Source organism: Xiphophorus maculatus, chromosome 16 (genome assembly GCF_002775205.1).
Source record: "Xiphophorus maculatus strain JP 163 A chromosome 16, X_maculatus-5.0-male, whole genome shotgun sequence".
Classification (NCBI taxonomy): Eukaryota; Metazoa; Chordata; class Actinopteri; order Cyprinodontiformes; family Poeciliidae; genus Xiphophorus; species Xiphophorus maculatus.
The window spans coordinates 25,160,807-25,176,959 of NC_036458.1; the positions used below are offsets into that span (position 1 = coordinate 25,160,807).

The 16,153-nt window shown below is 39.1% G+C and overlaps 1 protein-coding gene and 1 long non-coding RNA gene across 4 annotated transcripts in view; both read right to left on the reverse strand.

Moving 5' to 3' along the window:
* The window catches only part of LOC102230057 (proline-rich protein 12-like), a 39,352-nt gene extending 23,329 nt beyond the window's left edge, over window positions 1-16,023 (reverse strand). The window contains exons 1-4 of one of the 3 annotated variants that reach the window (XM_023348866.1): window positions 15,463-15,799; window positions 10,672-10,829; window positions 5,572-5,733; window positions 927-5,407 (exon numbers count right to left, since the gene is read on the reverse strand). In XM_023348866.1, coding sequence (XP_023204634.1) covers window positions 927-5,407; window positions 5,572-5,733; window positions 10,672-10,829; window positions 15,463-15,545 — 4,884 coding nt within the window. In that variant the 5' untranslated portion in view covers window positions 15,546-15,799. Of the gene's footprint in view, window positions 1-926; window positions 5,408-5,571; window positions 5,734-10,671; window positions 10,830-15,331; window positions 15,433-15,462 lie in introns of those variants that run through there. The other 2 variants (XM_023348867.1, XM_023348868.1) reach the window with 2 other exon arrangements.
* LOC111611628 lies at window positions 6,989-8,934 on the reverse strand. The gene is made up of 4 exons (XR_002754134.1): window positions 7,942-8,934; window positions 7,632-7,775; window positions 7,416-7,518; window positions 6,989-7,324 (listed from the first exon to the last, which is right to left on the reverse strand). It is a non-coding gene; the product is annotated as an uncharacterized LOC111611628 (long non-coding RNA).
* Window positions 16,024-16,153: the final 130 nt, after the last annotated feature.

Consider the following 16,153-nt stretch of genomic DNA (forward strand, 5'->3'; position numbering starts at 1 on the left):
AAATAGATATTGAAAGACCTAAAACTGGAGAAGCCCTGCTTTGCTGGATGTTAGGGCTTATTATTTTGTTTTTAATTTTGGGATTATTCAGGCGCTGGTTGCAGAAAAAACATTCACTATCTCCTTGCCTAGCTATAGATGCAGGTCGCTTCTTTCTCTTCAATATGTATCTTCTCTCCTTCATTTTTGTCTCACACTCAACATGCCTTTAGCTACAAAAACACCTGCATATCGCTCTTAATTTGATAGCAATTCGACACCACTTTGAATTTAAAGCATTCTTAGATACTGTGGCCAACAATCGGTCATTTCTGTTTTTAAGACTGACAAGAGACTACAACTCAGAGAAATTTTTTTATCTTTAGGATACAGATGTAATTTTGCTTTGGGTTTGTTGGAAAGTGAAGAAAGTGTAACATCAATGTTACTAAACTCATCATTCCACTTGAAATACACAAAAAGTAGAACAAGCATTTGGATGTTTCATCTGGCCATCACGTACACAAAGGTATTCAACTCTGCATATTCTTGTGCTTTTCCATGTCTGGGTGTAGTTTGGAGATTATTGGAAACAACTAACAATCAGCTGACTGATAATAATTGGCACCCTCAACTATTGAGGGTGTAGTAATGTGGATGTTGTTCAGAAAAGAACATTTAATGTCCACCTGAAATTAGTCAAATATCTCCTAATATTTGAGATACCTAATATTGTATCTCAAAGATATGAACCTTTTGAAATCTAGTTTTGAACAGCCAGAGTACGGATTGTTAGCATTGCAATGGCTTTCCTACAAACTCGTAGTGCTATGTCTGTCTGCTACAGGTAGAACAACCATTTGTAATAATTTCACTGAACTGTGACTTTAAAAAATCCAAACCATTCATTTAAATATAATTTTTTTTTCTAATTTTGTTGCATTTACCTTGATCGCTTTAGCCAAGTCTTGCTGGGGTGTATGCTGCTGTCTTTCTTCATAAACTTGATGGTGGTGCAGTTGGTGGGAAAAGGACACTTCCTGCTGAAGATGGTGGTGATGCTCCACATGTTTGTGTGGAGCTTGAGGAAGGTCAGCCTGTTGGCTGTAATATTGTTGTGGATGTTGGATGTGATGCCGTTGGCTGTACTGTTGTTGTAGTTGGTGTTGCTGCTGCTGATATGGAAGGTTTTGTGCTTTGTTCATGTTTCTGTGAGTTTTCACCAGTCCTTCCTCTCGTCTACCACGTCCCCTACCTCGCCCACGTCCTCTCCTTGTTTCTCCAGTAGCTAAGCCCATCAAACCCCTGCAGTAAGGAGGTTCTGGAAGAGGGCGAATACGTGGTCTGCCTCGTGGCCGAGGAGGGCCTTCACGTTTTGGCTTGGTTGGTTTCCTGCCCCTTTTCTTAGGGCCATCATGAGATAGGATGTGTGAATTGTGCCCAATTAGAGTGTAGCTAGTAGGGTGGCAGAAGTCGACATCACTCGTCATTGGACTGAGTTCTGTAGCCCTCCTACAACTTGATACCAAATCTGGCAACAGGTCTGGAAGTCGTCGGCTGTTCAGACGAATATCTGCCGGAGCATCAGCTTTATCTTCATCATCTTCAAATTCATATTCTTGAGGATAGTTTTTCTTTGTTTTGGGTTGTGGATCACGTCGCTGTTTGAGCAAGTGAAAAGAGCTAGTCTTCAGTAGTTTTTTGGGTCTAGAAGAACAAAAGATAGGTGAAGTCAAACCAGTAGTGCTGGAACTTCCAACCACAGCTCCCATTATTTTATTAGCAGATGCATCACCTTGGGCTGCTGAACTCAGTGCTATAGAGTGATTCTGAGACTGGATGAGGCCAAGCTGGTCAGTATTCACAGTAGAAGGAAGCTCATGGGTTTTTACAGAGTCATGGTCTAAATGCAGATTGCCATTACCTGTTCCTGGAAGGGTGTGACAGTACTGTCCATAAACTTGATCAGTGTGATGATTACCCAGACCATATCCCTCTCCAGCACCTCCAACCTTTAGGTCTTCTACATCTTCCTGTGATTGCCCACAACTCTGATTAAGAGTTCCTTGAATAGCTTGTCCTGTCCCAGAATCCCCAGCACAATTTGACTTATATTCAGATGAACAAAACATATTCTCCACTTCAGGAAAGAATGAGCGATCCTCATCTTGTAAGAGTGAGTCTGGAAAGCAGATGGATGATAGAGGTGGAAACCGTTGCTGTTGCTGAGTTTGATCCAGTCCAACTTTATTTGCTGGGGTAATTGTGTCAAACTGGTGCTGTTTGAGCTGGTCTAACCGGGAGTGTGGAAGTTGTGTTTCATGCTGTCTTTGTTGAGCTTGCTGTGGATTGTGAGGAGGAGCCATGTTTGCTGACATTAAATGGGGTTGCAGATGACCTAACTGTTCATGTGATACCTGCTGGTGAATGTGCGCTTGTTGCCCTTGGAGAACATGGGAGCGGGTGTGGGCAGGTGGCGGGTTGAGGTGGTGAAGATGTGAAGATGTGGATAAACCTAAATCTGGTTCAGCAAGAAGATTATGGAGATCTGGGTGCTTTTGTTGAGAATGATGCTGAGGTGTAAGTCTGTGCTGGTGTGTATACCTTTCTCCACCACCTCCCTCGATTACTGGAACAGTCATACCAAGTTCAATTCCGTTGAGTGGTTCACTAGTGTCAATGTTATTGGTCTGTGAAAGAGATTGGTCTAGCATTTCCAGAGGAGGTATTGAATTCTGACTTGTTTGAAGCTGATCTCTTGCTTGAGTAGCAAGTCTGTAGTCAGAATCTATACCTTGGTTCTGCAGTGGAAGTGGCAACTGAGGAGAAAGGTTCTGTGAATCTGATTCCACCCCAGCAACCCTCGTTTCACCAATTGTACCAATCATACCTGGCTGACTCAAAGGGTTATGTGGTTGCTGTTGGGGCCGTGTGAGTACTTGCTGAAGGTTCATTTTAGTGCAGGGGGTATGAGAATGTGCAGACTGCATGACATGTGTTGACTGAGAAGGGTCTGGTGGATTTGTCAAAGAAATGGGGGCCTGACTTTGGCGAGCCTGAAGCAAGTCAGGTGTATTACATATATAGGCATTGTCATTTGTACTTGAAGGCTTTTTTTGGTCAGTACGTGGATTGTTCCGAGTATGGGAATTGGCCTGACAATGCTGAGAATGTTGAGAGTGCTGAGCAAGTTGACTGTGCAGGGATTGTTGGGTAATTTGATGGGAGTGTTGAGCATGCTGTTGAGAATATGGGGACACATGTAAATGATAGGAATGTTGGTGGTGTGGGTGTTGGGTATAGGGATCCCCTCTTCCATATTGTACTACAGACTCCAAAGACTCATGTTGCTGTTGATTGCTCTGGATAGTAAGGGAGCAAGACAGAGATTCTGAAACTCCTTGTACTTCTCCAGCAGGGCACTTTGACACAGTCAACTCTGACGTGGTCTGTTGTTTTTTCTGGGTTGATTCTAACTGTCTGTTTAGGTCATTTGCTGTTTCAGTAATCATTGACTCTGAACCAGAGTGGTTCGTACCATTATTGGTACGAATGACACTCTGAGAATGGTGGCGCTCATTTGAGAGCTTGTTGATATCGAAGCTCATCCCCTTCCTTTCACTATTTCTAGCCTGTGATATACATTGGGATAACTGTTGAGAATGTGAATGATGCTGGGAATGATGAGGTGCTGCTCTTTCTGTTTGTAGTAAATGTTGGAACAAGAAATCTTCAGTTTCTTCTGCTTCAACTCGAGATCGATCAGCTGCCAATAATTTTGAATCAGGTTTTGGTTTGGTTGGTGTTGAATGATAGGTGTCGCTTTGAGTTTGTTGTGTATTGGGGAAACTTTCTGGTGAGGACATAAAAGCAGGAGACAAGATAGAAGACAAGTATTTAGTCCCTCCTGAGCTACCAGGGGTCGGTGAGGGGCAAACAGCAGCAGGGGAATGTAAAGTAGAGTGACAGAGAGTAGAAATGATAACAGGTGATGTACTTGACTCAGGCAGATGATGGGAGCTGTTACGTTCATTACCAACAGCAGGAGTAACACTCCCTGACCCTACAGATTTAATTCCACCCCTTTGTGTAGCTTCTCCTGATAAAGGTCCCATCCTTGATGATTCATTCCCATATTCCAAAGGACTGCTTGCCCTCCTGAGAGAAGCAGAGCCATAATTGGAGTCACCAAAGACTATTTCTGAAGCAAAAGAGTGTCCTCCAGAACCTATACTGGTGAAAGCCTTTCCTCCAGTGACTACTTCTCCAGAACTTAAATCCTCGGGACGAGGTGAGCTAAATCCTCCAAAGCTCTGGGCCATGTGTGCAGATGGCACTTGGGTGGGGGAGTAAGACTGGACATGGGGAGATGGAGAGGTCTGGTTTGGCATGACAGTGCTAGATTTCACCAGAGATTGAGAGCCATAGCTGGTTAGGCATTGTTTAAGAGCAGGTTGTTGAACAAGGGAAGATGACACCACTGGCAGTAGAGGTGGAGCTGGGGCTAGCAGAGGACCATGCTGCTGACGAGAGCATGTGGGCAAGGAAATACTGTTTGCCTTGGAACTAGAGGAGGATTCTGATGGTGGACTGTGTGCAGTATGAGTGGAAGACAAAGAACCTGAAGTGGGATAACCACTGTTGGAACTGGAACCAATGGGTCCCTTTGTGGCAGATGAAGAGGATACCGAGGAACTAGATGGTGAGGTTGTGTAGGGAGTTTGGATAGTCGGTTGATATGACTGAGGTTCCATCAGAGGTGAGGGCTTAGGATCAGTAGACGAACTTTGTTCATCCAGGGGACTACAGGGCATTCCAGCATTCTGATGTTGACTGACTAACTGTTGGTATCTAGATGTCCCACCACAACTTGTATATTGGTGTAGAGCTGTAGACTGAGCTGGAGGTGAACGCTGGTAATGTTTGATCACACTGTCTTGCCGAGAAACTACACTCTCTGGAGCAGACTGTGGCTGGGGAACTGCTGCCCCCAGCAGGGCGGGAGAAGAAGAGAACATGGATGAAGAGCATAACTGAGAATGCCGATTGTGAAGTTGAGAAAACAACAGGTTGAACTGGGCAGGAGGTAAGTGGCAATTAGAGTCGTCGGATAAAATTTGGTTCTGAGGAGCAGGGGACTCCTGCGATCCCCTATATGTGGCACTTTGAGAAGAAAGCAAGCGATCAAAGCCCAAGCTAGACTGGGAGGGGGTTTTAATGTGCAGATTAGAAACATGGGGGGATAACAATCCATTAGAAGTTGGGTTATATGTAGGGGCATCCTGCAAGGATAGAGAAGGAGTGAATGATCGTCCAGAGAAGGAGCCAGGATGTTGATAAGCGGAAAGGGATGAAGAAGAGGGAAAGGATCCAGAACCTGGAATGGCCCCAGAAATAAAGAGCTCCGCAGGGCCTGGTGTATGCATTGCTAGGGATCACAATGATAAACAAAAAGTGTTATTTAACACACAAAGGTCATTTTTGATTTTCAAATCAACAAAATTTTCATTTTGCATGTCTGCAACTTAGATTTGAGAAAATCTTTGTGGAATTGAATAATCATTCAAATTTGAGCAGATCACCGACACTCACAGGGCTGCCAAGAGGGTGTCCGAAACTGAGAGAGAAGAGAGGAAGAAGAGGGTGTAGCCTGTGGACCCCGGGACTCTAGTGCTGAGATCAGATTAAGGACAGCAGGGTCAGGACCAGAGGTGCTGGCGTGGTGCAGGCTGGTGTCATACAGCCCAGAAAGACCTGGCAACAAACAATAATTGAGTTCAGTTTAATTCCATTTTTTATATGGCAGTAGTAAACAACAAATATCACCTCTAGGTACTTTAGAAGTGCCTTGAGGCGACAGTGCAGAAACACAATAGAGACAGAGAAAATAAAAACTCCTCTTTAACAGGAAGATACTTGCAACAGAACCGAAACTTGACTTAGTGTGAGCTGGCAACTGCAATAATAGACAGTATTTGAGAAAACATAGCTTACAGACAAGAAAAGAAACTAATACACAAAGAATACTTTCTTTGTTAAAAAAAACAACAAAAAAACTAAGAGGTAATGGTAAGTTAGTTAGTGGTTTCATCTAGAAGAAAACAAATAAACAAGCTCTGTGCTGGTTTTTAAGTGTTTAAAAAGAAAGAGCATAAAAATGTACGGCAAAGACTAGAATATTGTCTTTGCGCTATTGTTCTCTTTTGAGTATGAGTGACAATAATTTTTTGTCACTCATATAAAGTGAAATTTAAATATTTTAAAGATTCATTGCACATCTAGTGAATTATTTCAAACCTCTATGTCTTGCCATTTTGATTGTTATTCTCACCTCCTGCATTAAAGTTGCAGGAGGTAACTTTTATTAAAAAAAAAAAAAATAACAATAAATTTGCCCCAAAATCGCAGAAATTTCCAGAACCCAGACACCCTAAAAAAAAAAGGAAAGCTCCAAATCTGAAAAGTTGCAAACCCACCAGACAAAACCCTCAAACCTTGAGATCAATCTCAGAACCCTTGTGAAAGATAAATATACTAAGTTAAATCTTAGCATACTTGAAGCCAGGCCAATTATCAGTATACATCAAGTTTAAGGATTATAACTTAAAGCATGCTGTTTTATAACTATAATTTTGTACTTAATCTATTTTAATTGTAATTAAATTATAGAAAATCACATTTTCGTGCATTTGGAGTGCACCGAGTGTATTATGTGCTAAAGTGGAACAGCTTTACACTTCAGATATATAGCTTTTATATGTAATATAACTATGCTTGATTAGTAAAACTTAAGTTTATCATTTTAGTAAAATATTCAGATTTGAATATATTTAGAATATCTTCTAAATTTATAAGCATTATATAGTTTATATATTAGTACTGTAATCACAGTATGTTCCAATTAAACTTTTAGTTTATTATAATTGCTAACGAAGTACACTTTTTAGTTACTTATCAATGTCTTTCATTATTCTTCTTTGCCACTTTGTACATTACATGCCTCATACACACTACAGTACTGCAAACACATCAGGCTACCAGAACACAGAAGGATCAATTGCAACACACTTTCCAGGAGAAACAAATACAATGTGTATTCAATATATTCACATTTTTCAAGAGTAAATTGTTAATATACCATCACAGACTGCAAATATATTAAGTTTACAGATATGCTTATAAAAACTAGCACAATACAAAAAATTGGTACACTTTATTGTAAAATATTGTTTTAATTCAATGCCACAGTATTCCAGTATTACTCCAGACAAACTGACATTTCTCCTTCCTAAGAACAGTGAGGATCAATGACAGAACATTCCCATCCATTGCACTTTACAGAAACCTACAAAAGAGAACAATAGAGCAATTATACAGAGAAAGCTCTTGTATTTTTAAGAGTTCAGATAAATGGCAAAGAAAACAGTATGGCTTACAATTTTAGGACATTGTAGACTCGCTTTGTATGTGGCATCAGAATTAGTCTGATGATTGGGACCAGATGCCTGGGTGAAAAAATATTCTAGGTGACTTCTTTGCCTGTTTATGTTAGAAGTAGGAAAATAATCAGCAATATCATAAAATCAGTTGATGATTTCCTCAACTTAGATATAAAGTGTGGCTTAAGTGTGGACTTCAGGGAGACAAACTACCTTAAAATCTTTCCATCCATGATCTGAACACACTGAGCCTTGAAGGATGGTAGGGGGGCTGGTGGTGCCCATGTCCAGCAGTCATCAGATAAGAGGCGGGATTCACCCTGGACAGGTCACCAGTCCATCTCAGGGCCCTGAAAGCTAACAACAAATAAAATGTATGAAACAGAAATGTTTCATACATTTTAAGGGGAATAAATTCTGTAAAATTACTTTTCAATCAAATCATGTTCATTAAGCACTTATTGTTGGAAACACACCAGTTTTGGCTGTTAAAAATGTAGACAGGAAAAAAAACATGCCGTACCCTATGAAGATATGGAGCTTCATCCTCAGAACTGGTTGGTGATCTGGTGGAGCCAGAGCCTCTGAGACAGCAAAGTCTTTAGGTTTTCTAATTTCTGATCCCTGGCTTCCTCTTTCATCTTCATTTTCTTACTGTAAAAATATGTTTTAGATAAAACCAGTGATTATCAAAGTCTCTTTGGCATACTGAGCTTAATTAAATCCAGGTTGAGTTTATCTAGAAAACTATATTAGGTGTCAACACACAGAGCCTCCATGCAGTTATAACATGATGATGAATGATTGTTATAAAAATATAATCATAACATTTGTTAAAATATCTATTTCTGAAACAAAGTTTGTTTATATATATGCTGCACTGTTTATAATTAAACAAAGATAATTAGCATTTTGAAGCAAACTTACCACCAGCTAGCAACACGTTAGCCTTCGTCCCTTCAGGCTCCTTTTGTGGCCCACATTTCATTTGCATCCAGTTCTTGTTCTGTTGTGTTGTTGTTTAACTTGGACTAGGACGTAACCAGCTTGAATTTACCAAAACTACTAACTATTATCAAGGCTCTCTATACTTTTAAGGCAATATTATGCGAGTAAAAATGGCAAATTTGAACAGCATCTCTTCTCCTCTCCAGCTCACGATGATGCCGGGAAAAGTGCCATCTTGTTTTTATGGCACTTTTCAAAAAAACTTTCAGTTCAGCATTACCACCACCATCTGGTCTGGAGTGTGGACTGGAGCTAATGCCGTTCACTGATAGATCGATCTTACATCACACATCTGAAAATGGATTGGGTAAAATTAGCTTCTGTGTTTTAGTTAAAAAACTGGAAACAACAGATCATATTTGGAGAGATGTAAAACTGAAGATACTTCCTACATTTAGTGTTAAGGACAAGTATTGTTTTTGTTGAAGAACCTCTGTCACTAAACTGTCTACGTTTGTTTTGAGGCATGAACACATTATTTACTTCTTTGTTAAACAACATTACATTAAGTTCCACAATAAGGATTGTTAATTTTTTTTATCCTTTGCCATTTTAACAAAATAGTAGAGGATTACTAAGGCAACTAAAAAAGCATACTTCATCAGCTTAAAGTATATACTAAGATGTAATTTAAAACATAGTGAAATTTCTGTATATTTAATAGTTTACCTTTAAAGTAAGCTTTAAGGGAATTTAAAAAAATCCTATTTTGAGCATATTTTTTAAAATGTACACAAAATATCTTTTAAAGCATATTGTTTCATTAGTACACTTGAGCAAATGCATATTTTGTTCACTTGAAGTATACTTTTATTTAATCTATTTCTTAAAAGTGTATCGGGGTACAATTATATTTCAGTGTGTTTAAAGTTGCAATTTAAAATTGGCACAAGCATGCTTTTACTATATACTTTGTATATATTTATATGCATTACACTTAATACTTAGCGTACTTAAAATGTACTTACAGAAATGTAAGTATGTGTGAAATGTACAATTTTTTTTCCACTAGGGATCTCCAGAATATTGCCAGAATTGGAAATATTCTATCCAGGTGTAACACTGAAAAACTAAATCATGCATTTGTTACTTCAAGGCTGGACTACTATCAGGAAGTCCATAAAATGCAGTTCAAAGCCGTTAACTGATCCAAAATGCTGCAACAAGTGTTCTGATGAAAATTAAAAAGATAGATCAAATTTCTTATATTTAAGCTTCTCTTTCTCACATATAAACCTCTTTGTCAAATGTTCTATAACTTCATGGCTTTCTACACTTGAAAAAGGAGGACTTGATGAGACTTCAGGATTTCACTCACTCAATTTTATTTACACCAGTGAACAATGAAGAGGTGAAAAACCTACGAAACACATCCAAAAATTTTGAAATTTAGTTTAAATTTAATAAATTCTTAGTTATCATTCCATCATTAACTTTAGACACGAATTTCTTTCACAATTTTAACCAAATGGATTTTTTTTCTTTATTTTTATTAATTTTGTTTGTTTTAATTCAAGGACATAAGGACTGAATCCTTGAATCCTTTCTTTGATTAAACCAAACAAATCCTACATGAAGTCAAACATTTTTCCAAATTAGATTTAAACTTGTTTTTCTCTCAGGACATAATTTTTACATTAATTGAATTTTAAATAATTGAATAATTGATAATTGAATTTTTGGCTCTATTTAAATAATAGAGCCAAACTTTAAAACCCAGCAATACAAATTGTTCCTTCAATAAATTCTACATTTCTCTTACTCAAATACAAAAGCAAAGCCAGACTACATTTTCAGCTGAGTCCAGTGAAAGGCTTACCGGTAGACCTTATAAAATCTAAGTCCTTTTCCCATTAATTTGATCAGTTTGCCATTGAACTGCAGATTTGGGGGCTGTGTCTGCCTTCCTCAGCTCTATTGCAAAACCAGCCAAATGATCGGTGGATTCCTTATATTACCTGAGTTCAGGATGCTGCTGATTGGACCAAATTGCTTTCATCTGCTGAGAAGTGCTGCAGAGTGGCACACATGTTTATGCACCCACATCTGCACTCATGAGCAGATCTGCCCAACACCCTTAATACACATACCATTAAAACCTCTGCCATATTTGTCTCTCAACTTTGAGGACAAAGTGTTCCCTTGCTGCCTATTATATTGGCACAACTAATCAGATTTTTATATAAAAAAAAATTTAAAAAAAAACAAGAATTTGATATAATAGACACAGCAAGCAAATCCTCACCTATTGTCTGTCCAGGAGGACCCCAGGCTCCACCCTGCCTGGAGCTTCCAGGGTGGTGGTTGGTTGCATAGGCTCGGAGGGGGTGAGGGGGACCGTAGGTTTGGCGGTGGAGAAATTCTGAGTCTGGGTGGGATGACCTGGAGCTCCCATATAAAAGGCTGCAGAGCATATTTAGAAAGTTTGATTTTAAGAATCATTTTAAAACATTTTATTATAGTCTGCTTTGACATAAAAACATCACACTAGCAATATGCAAATAATAATGGTAATATTGTTTAAACTATTAGTTTATTTTATTAGTTTATTTATCTCACACCATTTCACTACAAAGGTTGTCTTGAGGCACTTTATGAAAAATCATTTCAATTCAATCACATATCTAATTAATCCTAGTTTAATAATAATAATAATAACCTGAGTTTATTATTCAAATTGGTTGAAAGAAATTCTAAGGAAACCCACAGTAGATTGTATTGTGTCATTAACTTGCAGCATTCACTCATCCTGGACCAGCACATAGTGACAGTAGACAACTACTGGCATTTTGTAGATGACTTTACAACAATCCCTCATACTGAGCATACATGTAGCAACGGTGTAGAGCAAAATTTCCCTTTACTGGAAGAAAGCTCAGGCAAAACCAGAACCTGGAGAATCTGGATTCTCCAGGTGAGATAAGACACACAAAAAGAAACAGAAGAACTGAGGAGTACTTTCTATGTCAACAAGAAGTAGAATGTTAATAGCAGGAGATTGACAATGTCTAATAGTTAGCAGCATTCTCTCAATCGATTCCCTCCTCGAGGAAAGTGCCAGACATCCAACCTGTAAACACACCTGTAGTTATCTGAAACATTTATACAAACACAAGTCTTCTGCAGTCTGCTAGAAAAGGGAAGAAAATACTAAGTATACGTTCACTGCAGACAATCCAGAACAACCCACAAAATTGTGGATTACAGCCATTTGTGGAAAAAACTCAGTGAGCCTAAGATTATTTTAGATTAAATTTATTAAAAATCCATTGTTAGCATAAGTTTACTTGGCACATCTAAGCTAACTGCATGTTTTGGTCAGTGTATAATTTCAGGTTAGTATAATAAATCATGCCTATTATTTGTTTTCTAATTATCACGGAGTTTGAACTGACATATAGTTTTGTCCATACTACATTCTTCAAATAAGTTTTGAAGGAACTTCTGTCAGTGGGATCCAAGTGAATTTTGTCAGTGGACAGTGGATTCTGGAAAGTTTAGATATGCAAAAACTGAATAATAATTCATTCTTTCACAACTTATTCCCCTCTTGAACATGGCATACAGTTAAAATTGCATGTCAAATTGAAATTGACATGCACTATAAGAAGACACAGCTTTCATGTTCTCTTATCTTCCCACTGTCAGACATTAAAGCTGCAGAAGGTAGCTTTTAGAAAAAGTTTGGTTTTTTACATATTTCTTAAGACTTTTACTATGTCCCAGTATAGCATATTCTGAGACAGCTCTGTGAGAGAATCAAGCTCATCTGCTTCCTCAATGTGGTCCTACTGCTATCTGCAGAAATACATCACTCATCTGCCATGCCATCACCATGTTACTTATTGGTTCTGGTCCACTTTGTTTCCTGAAGTCCACAGTCTACACAGGACACTTTGGGACATTGTAGAGCACTGCATGCTTCCTTCATGACAAACTGTATGGAAATGCTGGTTTATTTTTCCAGCAGGACTTGGTATAAACCATACAAATGACCATGGCAGTAGCGCTAAATGGCCAGCAAATTTTAAATTTTCATTCTCTGTAAGCCATAGTCATCATATTAACAAGAAATAAAGGCTTGAAGCATTTCTCTCTAAGTGTGGTGAATCTATATGCATTTCACAAAATGAGGGACAAAAAATATTAAACTTTTTCATAACATACATTTTTTTAGATTTACCTCTTATAACAAGAAATACATAACTTTTATAGTATAACATGCTTGACAGCTAAATCAGAACTTTTCCTGTTTCTTATTTTGAATATATCTTGTAGAAAATAACTAGCAATTTGGGCAATTTATGGTGAAAAAAATAAGTGAACATTACTTCCAATAAAACCTGAAGAATTTTAGTGAATTTGTCCCCAGCCCAGAATAGACACCCTTGTTTAGCTCTAGACCATAGTCTCCAATTTAGATTTGCTGCTTCTCATTCAGCTGCAAGCCACTCAGATCAGTGCATCTTGTAATATTAACAAATAAAAATGAATTGTTTGTACAACTTTCTTTTTAAACAAATTGGTTAATTAGCTGTTTGAGCAATGATAGTTATTGGCTAAACTTGGCTCTGTGTATGCATTACAATTATCCCTCCAGTAATATGTAAGTGAGGATAAATACATGCACAGATCAAGCAAATGTTGCCATATTTAATTTTATACCAAATTCAGACAGGATGTCAAACCATAATTCTTCAATCAGAATAATCAAATGAATCAGTATTTTTTTTTGTATTTAACTTTTGATTAATTGTTCTCTTTTTATGTAGATTTTTCTACTCTACATAAGGTACCATATATTGTCTTGTTGTTTCAGGCCAATGTACCCAGAACTGGCTCTTTTCATAAAAGCAACTGTCTATAAAACCAATTGGTGGAGGGGAGCTTCAATAACTCAAACAACTAATTAAAAATAAATTTATAAATAATGGTAAAATGTGCAGTAATGACTGGTGCCCTTTGTTTGTGTCCTGTATTGAAAATAAAATTCAGAAATATAAACAATAGCCACACCTCTGCACCCCGGCTGTTTCTTGTTATTTGAGAGACCTCCCACCACTCTCAAATGTATTGAAAATTGTATCAACGTGCCAAAATCAGCTAATCCAACATCAGTGAAAATGTATAAATGCTTTAGAGGATCTTAAAACTATATTTTGCAGAGGCTCAGAGTGAATGCTGACCTTTCTAAAGTCTTCCTTAAGCTGCAGCAGAGCTAAATCACATTAGCAGGACGGTCCGTTGTTGTTAGAAGCTGAAGTTAGTGTATCACCCTGTGGTTTGATAGATTCTCTGTGTGTTTTCCACCTGAAACAGCTTTATGTGACCTGCTGAGTGGTTGTTGGACCACACTTCTTATGTTAATGGGACTTGTCATAACAAGTTGAAAATAAATAAATGTTTTTTAAAAATATCAGGAAAATTCCTTTAAAATAAATCAAAATATTGCTACTTAAGCCGCTGCCTAACTGTATCAGTGCAGTGGGTTGTCTTTTATTTTAGAAATTGCAAATAGAAATCCAGCAGACTGTCACTGCTGCATGATCTGCAACAGGTAAATCTAAGCTACACTGGTCCTGAAGAGATGTCCTGCTATGTACCACATTTTTTACACACATTAAAGCCCTAAAAGTACATTTAATTGCACCAAAAACATGGCCAAACTTTTTAACTCATCTAAACTTCCAGAGAGACCGAAAATATAAAATATTTCATTTTCATATGAGCACAATTTTGCTCGAATTTTGTCTTTCCAAATACCAGTATCTTATATACAACGCTATCATTATTATCATTATTATTATTATTATTATTATTATTATTATTATTATTATTACAGTTTTATTATTATGGTAAAAAAAATGTTTTTCCAGTGATAATAGATGCCGTTTTCACATAAAATACAGACTGCAGACATGAATAGTGATTGAAGCTGGACCAGTTTATCCACATAACCTGTAATACATCAACAGTTGGGCCGGAAAGTAGTGGAGTAAACCACAATCTCACTCCAATCAGCTTGCATGACTAGACCGCAGACTGATATGGTTGTCAAGGCGACCGCTAATGTGGACACAAGCTAACACGGAGCTATGCTAACTTTAACGTGACTTTCAGGCCGCCCTTTCAAGACAGTGTGGACGTGAAAGGACGCTGCGTTTTATCTGCCTCCCCCCAATTTACAGACACATACGCACGAAGTCTTCCGTGATCTTGATGAAACACGACGTCCCCGTCACCGGACAGGTCTGCAGCCTCCTACCGTGGGAAACATCCTGCGAGTAGGAGCCGAAACTATTAACATCGTGGAAGTGTTAGCCCTACCGCGTAAAATTAAACGGTGTGATATCCCGGGCAACGTCGTCTGTTATGTGACATTACTGTAAAGTATTGTTTACTGATAAGGAAAGAACGTTCCCACCCGTATGTTCCAGTTGCGTCAGTTGATTGAGCTCGAGCCGCTCCGCGCACCTCGGCAGGTACACGGCTCGAGCAGAGACGGAACTTTTGTTCTCCACTCAGATCAGAAACAGACGTGCCTCTGCACTCTCTTTCAGTGTTGCATTACTTTGCCTGATGGCTGCTGACAGTAAATCTGTTTTAATTTCGAACATATCTAATTAATTGTGACGTTCCAGTACAGCAGCCGGGGGGACCTGTCATGCACTGGTGAAGCCAATAAGCAAGACAAAGGTGCAGCGGAGACAATGCAGTGATGAAACCTGCAAGTCATTTCTCTTATTTTTATTAGTCTCTGCTTGCAACAACCCATCCCCCTTCATATTTCTCCTCTCCTTGGTCTCCAGATCACTATTAACCTTCCAACGCATTCCATGCATTTCAGTTAGAGACAGCCCCCGACACCCCTCCCCTTTCCTGGATGACAATACTGCTTGCTGTACCTGAGACTGGTGGCCATGAAGCGCCAGCAGCAGCACGGTGCCTCTGTGGCTGAATGCAGCGGCGCAGGCAGCTCTGTTCACTGGCATTGTTTCAACTGAGCCTCCCCTCCTTCCCACCACCACACGCTTACCTTGCTTTTGCCGATCTGTCGTAACTCCATCCCGTCCCTGCCCCTAGGTCTCCAAATCCTGCTGTGGGATAATTCCTCTCCATGAAAAGAACAGGCTGGATGAAGATGGACAGATAGCGCGCGCGCGAGAGAGAGAGAGAGAGAGAGAGAGAGAGAGAGAGAGAGAGAGAGAGAGAGAGAGAGAGAGAGAGGGGGAGAAGGGGAGAAAGGGAGGGTTGGAGGACCGTCCTCTCTCCTCAGCGCTCGATTCTGTTTATTTCTCTGCTTGACGAGCCTGTAGACTCGGAGGAATGAGGGGAGAAAGAGGGAAGACACAGCAGCCAGGAGCACCTCCTCCCCTCGCCTCTCTTCTCCTCATATATTTCTCTGTCTATTGTCTGTTGTATTGAGTTGATGGGCCACAGAGCAGATGCTGCGTGTTCTTCAGCTACTTTGATGAGCCAGAGTCTGGATTCAGTCGCACAGCTGCTGCTGCCTCGCAAGTACACTGAAGCTATTTTCCCTCATTTTGTTCACAAGACGCCATTTTTCTGCGATGAAATGACTGAGCTTGGCGTTCACCCTTATCTGTGTAACACACAAATACACTGCGTGTCTAATATGTATTGGAAGACTGTAGATTTATATCCCTGTGAGGAAATATTAAGACTTGGAGCCATCACATGTAGAGAGATTCGAGGACTCCCAACAT